This window comes from Oncorhynchus kisutch, linkage group LG29, assembly GCF_002021735.2.
Source record: "Oncorhynchus kisutch isolate 150728-3 linkage group LG29, Okis_V2, whole genome shotgun sequence".
Classification (NCBI taxonomy): Eukaryota; Metazoa; Chordata; class Actinopteri; order Salmoniformes; family Salmonidae; genus Oncorhynchus; species Oncorhynchus kisutch.
The window spans coordinates 18759058-18769354 of record NC_034202.2 but is presented as its reverse complement, the minus strand read 5'-3'; the positions used below and the strand labels follow the sequence as shown (position 1 = coordinate 18769354).

General features: G+C 43.5%; 1 protein-coding gene across 1 annotated transcript; it reads left to right on the top strand.

Annotated features, from left to right (window-relative positions):
* Positions 1–5625: 5625 nt before the first annotated feature.
* On the top strand, positions 5626–9289 carry bspry (B-box and SPRY domain containing). The gene is made up of 6 exons (XM_020466275.2): positions 5626–6129; positions 6801–6899; positions 7055–7285; positions 7655–7680; positions 7830–7954; positions 8158–9289. The coding sequence occupies exons 1-6, from the start codon at positions 5746–5748 to the stop codon at positions 8691–8693; spliced, it is 1401 nt and encodes a 466-aa protein (XP_020321864.1). The 5' UTR covers positions 5626–5745; the 3' UTR covers positions 8694–9289.
* Positions 9290–10297: the final 1008 nt, after the last annotated feature.

Genomic DNA, 10297 nt, shown 5'->3' with positions numbered 1-10297 from the left:
AGTTGACACAATACCTGTTTTCAAAAGTTTCAGCTAGAGATGAGGTGCAGGATTTGTAATCTTGCATGATGTCTACTTTGATGCTAATTACAATTTTAGAATCTGAGAGTAAATAGAGCAGACTATATAATAAAAGTCACCTTGTCAGAGAGAGATTTACATGGTATCAAAACGTCATGCCAGGGTAAACCTACACAAAACAAGTGTTCCAAAAATTCCCTATGGGAAGACTAATTGGAACGATTTCCCTGTTTGACAGCTAGGTTTTATGGGTATTATGACACCTCCATTGTGGGGCTCTATTGCTTCTTCCTGTGTACTGGGGTGTTCAAGACAACTGGGAACTCGGGAAAAACGAGATCAGACTGAGAATAATCGTGACGTAAGTGTTCTTCAGATCGGAGAAGACGGATCTCTGGGTAGGATGATGTCAGAATTTCTGACTTGTATTTCCGAGTTGGATGACAGTTCAAACCGATTTTTCCCAGTCGGAGCTCTTAAAAAAATACATCTTTATTGTATATGTATTTTTGTATTTTTTTTCAGGGGGTGGATGTTGCTTCCAAAAATGTAATTGTCTGCATAATTTACAAGTAATTTGTAAGTAGGTTTTCCTACTTATGTATTTTTTTTAATCATAGGTACACTTCATCTGTGAGAGACGGAATATAAAACAAAAATCCAGAAAATCACATTGTATAATTTTTAAGTAATTTATTTGCATTTTATTGCATGACACAAGTATTTGATCACCTACCAACCAGTAAGAATTCCGGCTCTCCACTCATTACCTGTATGTAAGTAGGAAAACCTGCAAAATCGTCAGTGTATCAAATACTTGTTCTCCCCACTGTATATAAAAATTGGAGGAGAGATGGAAGGGTTTGCGGGGAATAATAAAGGAAAATATATTCACAAAAAAAAATATATATATATATATATAATATATATATATATATATATATATATATATATACACACATAACTTTTTAGAATATATTTACCTTCATTATTCCCCGCAAACCCTACCATCTCTCCCCCAATTGGAGTAAACTAATAAACAATAACACTTAGGCTTCTACTTACAGTGTATACATACTATATACATTTTACAGACACAATCTATTTTACAATGGTTATATTCTGTTTGTTTTTAGTCCTGGCCTTCCTCTATTTCTGATGTCCACCCAGTTTGATTTCTATTTGTCATATATTTGTAACTGTGCTGTTTCACAAAAGTTCTGAACCTATATACATTTTACAGACCCCATATGTTTTACATTTGTTATCTTGTTATTATTAGTCCCACCCTTCAGCTCCATTCAATCCCTCCCATTTATCTCTTAACACCATCCATTTTGGATTTCTATTTGCCATATATTTTTAAACAGTGCTATGATGCTTCACAAAAGTACCGAACCTTTCCAGTCTCATAGTTTCTACAGATCGTAAATTAAAGATACATTTTTTTGCTAAAATTCTAATTATGTTATTGATTGATTATGACTTTTCAAATCACCCAGTATTGCTATCTGCAGCGTTAGCTCTAGGTAAATGTTGCAATGTATATATGTGTATATATAGTGTGTGTGTGTGTATGTGTGTGTGTGTGTGTGTCACGCCCTGACCATAGAGAGCCCTCGGGGTTCTCTATGGTGTTGTAGGTCAGAGCGTGACTAGGGGGTGTTCTAGTCGATTATATTTCTATGTTTGGGTTTGAGTATGGTTCCCAATTAGAGGCAGCTGATTATCCTTGTCTCTAATTGGGGATCATACTTAAGGTGTCCCTGTTCCCACCTGCATTGTGGGATATTGTTTTGTGTATGTGCATGTTGCACCACGGATGTCACGTTTCGTTGTTTGTTTATTGTTTTTTTGGAAGTTTCACTTAAATAACAGATGTGGAACTCAACACATGCTGCGCCTTGGTCCGTCCTTCAAAGCGATCGTGACAGAATATCCCACCACGAAAGCACCAAGCAGCGTGCCATGGAGGATAAAGTGAGTTGGGCCTGGGAGGCGATCATGGGAGGATGCGAGACCCTTCCTTGGAGAGCATTGCAGAGGAATCTGGAGGGACAGAGACGATGCCGGGGTGCGCGGCCACAGAAACCCCAAGATTTATTTTGGGGGGTGGCACAAGGGGTGGTCGGCTGAGCAGTGGAGAGTGCCAGAGCCCGTCTGGGAGTCGGTGGAGTAATTTAATGAGGGATACTGGAGAGGTGTTATCGAGGAGTATGCTGCAGCGCAGACGTGCTGAAGAACGTGTCACCAGTCCGGTGCCGGCTCCACGCACCAGGCCTCCAGTGCGCCTTCTCAGCCCGGTACGTCCTGTGCCGGTTCCTCGCACTCGCCCTGAAGAATGTGTTATCAGTCCGGTGCCATCTGTGCTGGCTCCATGCACCAGGCCTCCAGTGCACCTTCTCAGCCCAGTACGTCCTGTGCCGGCTCCCCGCATTCACCCTGAAGAGCCAGAGACAGTCAGGGAGGTGATGGAGCAGTTGGGGGAGAGAGATCGGAGAGATCTGTTGGTGAGGTGTATTCTGCAGTGCATTCACCCTGAAGAGCGCCTTCCCAGCCCGGTATGTCCTGCGCCGGTTCCTCGCACTCGCCCTGAAGTGTGTGTCATCAGTCCGGTGCAACCTGCGCCGATGCCCAGTCCAGACACGGTGTCCAGTCCCGCTCCATGGCAGGAGCCTTCCTCTGCGCCGATGCGTGTCCCTGTTCCCACCTGCATTGTGGGATATTGTTTTGTGTATGTGCATGTTGCACCACGGATGTCACGTTGTTTGTTTATTTTATTTTTTTGAAGTTTCACTTAAATAAAAGATGTAGGAAAATTCCGGAACTCACAGACCTGTTCGTTTTTCTTTAATAAGCCCTGTTCTCCACTCATTACCTGTATTAACTGCACCTGTTTGAACTCGTTACCTGTCCACACACTCAATCAAACAGACTCCAACCTCTCCACAATGGCCAAAACCAGAGAGCTGTGTAAGGACATCAAGGATAAAATTGTAGACCTTCACAAGGCTGGGATGGGCTACAAGACAATAGGCAAGCAGCTTGGTGAGAAGGCAACAACTGTTGGAGCAATTACTAGAAAATGGAAGAAGTTCAAGATGATGGTCAATCACCCTCTGTCTGGAGCTCCATGCAAGATCTCACCTCGTGGGGCATCAATGATCATGAGGAAGGTGAGGGATCAGCCCAGAACTACATGGCAGGACCTGGTCAATGACCTGAAGAGAGCTGGGACCACAGTCTCAAAGAAAACCATTAGTAACACACTACGCCGTCATGGATTAAAATCCTGCAGCGCACGCAAGGTCCCCCTGCTCAAGCCAGCGCATGTCCAGGCCCGTCTGAAGTTTGCCAATGACCATCTGGATGATCCAGAGGAGGAATGGAAGAAGGTCATGTGGTCTGATGAGACAAAAATATAGCTTTTTGGTCTAAACTCCACTCGCCGTGTTTGGAGGAAGAAGAAGGATGAGTACAACCCCAAGAACATCATCCCAACCGTGAAGCATGGAGGTGGACACATCATTCTTTGGGGATGCTTTTCTGCAAAGGGGACAGGACGACTGCACCGTATTGAGGGGAGGATGGATGGGGCCATGTATCGCGAGATCTTGACCAACAACCTCCTTCCCTCAGTATGAGCATTGAATATGGGTCGTGGCTGGGTCTTCCAGCATGACAACGACCCGAAAACACACAGCCAGGGCAACTGAGGAGTGGCTCCGTAAGAAGCATCTCAAGGTCCTGGAGTGGCCTAGCCAGTCTCCAGACCTGAACCCAATAGAAAATCTTTGGAGGGAGCTGAAAGTCCGTATTGCCCAGCGACAGCCCCGAAACCTGAAGGATCTGGAGAAGGTCTGTATGGAGGAGTGGGCCAAAATCCCTGCTGCAGTGTGTGCACACCTGGTCAAGAACTACAGGAAACGTATGATCTCTGTAATTGCAAACAAAGGTTTCTGTACCAAATATTAAGTTCTGCTTTTCTGATGTATCAACAACGTATGTTATGCAATAAAATGCTAATTAATTACTTAAAAATCATACAATGAGATTTTCTGGATTTTTGTTTTAGATTCCGTCTCTCACAGTTGAAGTGTACCTATGATAAAAATGACAGACGTCTACATGCTTTGTAAGTAGGAAAACCTGCAAAATCTGCAGTGTATCAAATACTGGTTCTCCCCACTGTATGTGTGTGTGTATATATTTATTATTTATAAAGTTGTCTTTATCCTATTTTGTCTAACCGCCACCATGGGCTATGCTACATGTTAAAATATTTGTGTTGTTTTTTTACTGCAAATATTTTTAGCCCCTTTTCCCTTTTTGTGTCTTATTTCTGTCAATTGCAATTTAAATACATTTGATATTTAATTTACTTAGGCCTAATTACCAAAAGTGCCAGTACAGTGCATTTGGAAAGTATTCAGATGCCTTGACTTTTTCCAAATGTTGTTTCGTAACAAGCTTATTCTAAAATTGATTACATTGTTTTCCCCCCTCATCAATCTACACACAATATCACATAATGATGAAGCAAAAACTGACATTTTGCATATAAATGTTTTTATGTAAATATCACATTTACATAAATCTTCAGACCCATTACTCAGTACTTTGTTGAAGCACCTTTGGCAGCGTATACATCCTATAATCTTCTTTGTTATGACGCTACAAGCTTGGCACAGCGGTATTTGGGGAGTTTTTCCCATTCTTCTCTGCAGATCCTCTCAAACTCTGTCAGGTTGGATGGGGAGCGTTGCTGCACAGCTATTTTCAGTTGTTAGATCGGGTTCAAGTCCGGGCTCTGGCTGGGCCACTCAAGGACATTCAGAGACTTGTCCCGAAGCCACTCCTGCGTTGTCTTGGCTGTGTGCTTAAGGTCATTGTCCTGATGGAAAGTGAACCTTCACCCCAGTCTGAGGTCCTGAGAGCTCTAGAGCAGGTTTTCATCAAGGATCCCTTTGTACTTTTCTCCTTTCATCTTTCCCTCAATCCTGACCAGTTATGTAAATAAGGTATTTATGTTTTTAATATTTTATAAATTAGCAAATATTTCAGATTTTTTTTTCTCGCTTTGTCATTATGGGATATTGTGTGTAGGTCGATGAGAGGAAAAAACATTTAATCAATTTTGGAATTAGGCTGTAAGTTAACAAAATGTGGGAAAAGGGAAGGGGTCTGAATACTTTCCGAATACACTGTATATACGCCAACACATTTAACATTACTGTGGGGTTTGCACAAAGGGATTTACCTCCAATATCATCAGTCATGTGCATATGTCTCGAGAAATTGGCATCATTGTCATATAGGCCTATAGACTATATTTCAGCCTAACCTATAGGCGAAATGTATCCTACATTTTAAAATCCTGTTCTAGCCTATTCTAAACTATAATACATTTAGTCTAAAATTAGTCAAGAGAGAGTTGATGGTTGAGGATGTTATGAGGTCAAATGACAATATGGAAACACTGTGTCATCTTACAGGCAAAGGAGGTCAAAACAATGGTAGGCTATAACAAGTACACGGGAACCAAAAACCTTATCATTGAAACGGCCTTGTTGCTAAACTTGCTTTTCAGCTCTGACCTCTAGTGTCGGTGTTACTTCCGTGTTCATACCTTGATACACCTGTGTTATAGGTGCGGTATATAGTGATACTTAAACCACCTGCTACGTTCTATTGCTATTACTCTTGTAGACTATTTTACGTAACATGAGCGCGGAGCCAGGATCATGTCATTCAACACCTGGGTGCTCTTTACAGGACGACCGAGACACTGAAGTAGAAGTTACAGAAAGTTCGAGAAACTTGAATATGGATTTACAACAGCCCATTTTATCCGCGTTGAATGTATTCCGGAATGAAATTCGATCAGCTAAAGAAGACTCCGGGTTGTCTGGAAAGGCTGCGGTGACCTCCTCCGACTCAGAATCGGGTATATTCTCCGGTGAATCGGAACTTTGCGTGGAACATGAATCAGACCTGGACTGGTTCTGCTGCTCCGAGCAGAAACTCATATGCTCGCACTGCACTATAGTGGGATCCTGCCAGGGACACACGGTGACAGCCCTGGCCAACAGAGTGACAGCAGTCAGGGTGAGTGCCCCGACTTTTCCTGAAAGGAAATTATCTCTTGTATAGCAGCTTGTATAGCACTATATTAGAATATACTCATATATATATACTCATATTTGAGCAGTTACAAGCTGCTTGTGTGTCATATGGACCTTTGTCACAGTGAATGGGGCTTGGGGCCAGGAGATTGTTGACCTACAGTTAGGAGTTAGAATTGACCAGGCAAACTGAGTTTACCTTTGGTCACCTGGGGTACTACAGTACAAAGGGCCAGCTGGTTTGTGTTAGGAAAGTGTGTGTTCACATGCCTGGTGGGTGTGTAGGGTGTGCCACACTTTTTCGACACCACACTGAGGAGTTTCCCCTGTTGATGTCTCATGGAATGTGAGGAGACAGGAATTTCAAGCTGTTGGGAAGATACGGGAAGCATTTACATAAATAGTGTCCATACATTTTTATTTTTTTATTTTTTATTTTTAATAAATCAAATAAATTGTCATCAGTGCTCTTCCAAGTTATTATTATTTCAGGATACACAATGACATGTTGGTGATGGCAGTTCGACACTACAGGAATAGGCCTGTCAGGATAGTGCCCCTGCCTTTGAAACTGTACCTGATCAACTCTGTGGTTTTCAAGTCCAACACTGCTCTTCTTCATGCCAGTCACTGTGTGAGTGTTGTCCTGAACAGAACCACCTGGTTGACGTGTGTGAGAAAATGCAGCTGCAGGCCCTGCGCATCGAGCACTTTATCAACAAGACTCTGACTGCCAAAGAGCGGGCAATGCAGGTGAGCACACAGGCTCTGTGACACACACTCAGTCCCTTATGTGCTCTCACTCCACACAGCCTTGGAATCACAAGCTCTACACACAGATATGTAATGGATTCCATCATATGTCTTTTTGCTGTGACTTCTGCCCCCTCTGCCATGTGTCCATGCAGGTGGAGGCGAGCGGGGCTCGGGAGCGAGTGGTGGCACAGGTCAGTGTGGTGAGGGAGGCGGTGGAGGAGGAGGAGCAGCGTCTGCTAGAAGCCGTGCAGAGGGAGGAGGAGAGGGTGGAGCAGTGCCTCCTCACTCAGAGAGCGCACTGGGGCCAGGCCCTAGCTCTGCTCACACAGACACGCACACGCCTGGTGCACACTCTCACAAACACACCGGACATACAGCTGGCGGTGAGTAGGGGAAAGATGATGGGCACAGGGAGGGACAGAGGACGGGAAGTTGGAGAATACAGTGGTGGAAAGAAGAAGAATGAATAGGGAGAGGGTCGAACAAGACTGAATGGGATGGTGCAAACGATGATGATGAGGATGATTAACCATAACCCTAACTTCATGTCCACACCCTGGCTCATCCCTAACCCTAACTTCATGTCCACACCCTGGCTCATCCCTAACCCTAACTTCATGTCCACACCCTGGCTCATCCCTAACCCTAGCAATAACCCTGATAATTCTGATGATGATGATGCTGATGATGATGTAATTAAGATCAATTTCATTCTCAGAAATGATTGTTGACTCTGTGCCCTGTGTTTTCAGACCTCTGGCCAAGAAATAGCTGACAGGTAAAACAAATAAATGTTTAATCCATTTTTAGTATTTTTGCAAGTAGTAAGAATACATAGTTAAATAATTCACCCACTGAAGCAATCCTGCCGGTGAAGTTGTTCATTAGCCAGATTCACATGAGCTCTCTCTTGTGTGTGGCGATCAGGGTTGAGGATGCAGAGGGGGTGGGTGAACCCTGTGACACTGACCGGCTCAACCTAAATGCAGGTTGCAGTGACAGCAAACTCATGAGGGGCCTGTGGGCCAGCGCCATACTGCTGGGGCCAATTGGTAACTAGTACTACAGCTTTTATCCATATCTCCATGATACAGGTCAGGACAACCTTAATTCGTTCAGGGTACAGTTGTTCCAAATAGTTGCAGTTATGCATTGTTGCCAGTTGTTCAGACACTATTACTATGTTATTAACAAAGCACAAGTGCTTAATTGAGGATGAATAACAATACATTCTTCTCTTCCCTCGCCCCTTTAGCTTATGGTTCAGCACATCTGACATTTGACGAGCGCACCGTCAGCTCCCTACTGTCCCTCTCAGAAGACCTTTGCACTCTGACCTTCCTGCCTAAGAGGTCACGCCAGTCCCCGCCTTACGACCCGGCGCGCTTCGACAGCTGGCCCAATGCGCTGGGCACCCTGTCAATCTCCTCTGGCACCCACAGCTGGGTGATGGACGTGGGTGAAAGCGGGGCCTTCAAGGTGGGGGTATGCTACACCAGTATGGGGCGTAAGGGCTCGGGCAACAACTCCCGCCTGGGCTACAATGGCGAGTCCTGGGTCCTCTCCAAATATGATGGGGACTTCTCCTTCTGCCATGCGGGGAAGAACACACCCCTGCACGTGATCCACAAGCCCAAGAGTCTAGGACTGCTCCTGGACTGGCCCAGTCAGACCCTGGTATTTTATGACCCAGACTCGAGTGCCGTGTTGCACTCTGTCAGACACGCCTTCAGTGGCCCGCTGCTGCCTGCATTCGCCGTGGCTGACCGTAGTGTCACCATACTGCACTGACCTCCGAAGTAACCGTCTGTAGTGCCATTGATATAGAATTACGGATAACACTTTCAGAAGACATATCTTATGAGTTGATAATATAACATTGTAAGGGCCTATTAATGCTCATAACAAGTAATAATGCATTATACCTGCTGATAAAATCTTACTGAATTACTAATATTTGTATGTAATTCTAATAGAATAGAATACTAATCAAAGCTTCACAATGTATTTGAATGGAATCAAATTTCTGTCTGCATTGATGAGGTATGCAGCCAGTTCTCCTTTGTTAAGGAACATATTTCTAATTTATTCTTTGTTTATCTGAAGTACTGCTTCTGTATACATTTCTGTAGATCAAATTATACTGTAGTCCTAATATGTCCGTGATTAATTTGTTGTGAAGTCTGTCCCAAACTCTTCATTTAAGTTTTAGAAGTATGCTATTTATATTTATTGTACTTTTATGATCTGATAATCATTTTTGATAACTTCAGTGAATGTTTTCTACCTTTTCGAGAGACACCTGTTTGCAGAACTGGTTGATCCAGAAGTTGCTCAGTGTGCTTGCTACCTGTCAAATGTATTAAAATATCTTTGATTGTCTGATATGCAATGTATGCCTCTATTGAGTGAGTATGAACTCACATCCTGCTTTCCATCCATTCGTCATTGGAAAGAAAATTAATGAAATGCAATACAGACGACAATCTACAAATGAACAGCAGGGGGAAGTATAGTGTTTTTTTTCCATCAATGGTGTCAAAAGTATAGCCTTTCTGCTCAATGTGGGGTCAAGCTTTTACCCTTGCATTCGCGCTGATTATTCTGTTTCATTTTGGACCAATCTACTGTGGGTGCCAAGTTATGGCAATGAATGATCAATGCCATAATATCACCAGTACTTTTGTTTTGACTGAGGTTCAGAGGGAACCAGGAGAGGGCAGCATAATTGCAAATATATTTATAACTAACCCAAGATAGTTCATCGCTGTCGTTTTCAATGGGAGCAAATGAAGTATAGGGGGCAGAACAAGGAAGGAGGTGGGCAACGGCAGAGCCGAGCGCGAGCTAACTAGTTCTTATTGGCGTGTTAAATTATATATCTGCATATTCCCGTCAGGGAACGCCTTTTCTGTAAAGTGTGCTTGTGCAATTACTCAATTCGCCATTGCACTCCTAGTAAACAATGCCTTTTTTTAAAGTCTACTAAACATAGTGGACTCTGTCCCTAACATATTCTAGTTTTAGGAACAGAATACTGTATTGAGATCGGCCTTTTCTTCTATGAGAAAATCAGTAGAATGTCTACCCAGTTCCATCTCGGTCCATACTCTCCCAATGCCCCACTGGTCTTCCTCTTCTTTTTTGAAACTTCTTTCTGAAGTAGGCCATAGCTGTAGTTTCATAGGGTTAAAGCTGCAATATGTAACTTTTGGGCGACCCGACAAAATTCAGATAGAAATGTGTGTTATAGATCTGTCATTTTCAGATCTGCATCCGTAATGGGTCTGCGGTCAAGCGACCACCCCTCATCACTGTCAAACGCTCCCTAAAACACTTCAGCGAGCAGGATAATCCTGGAAGGATATTGACCTCGTTACGTCAGTAGAGGACGC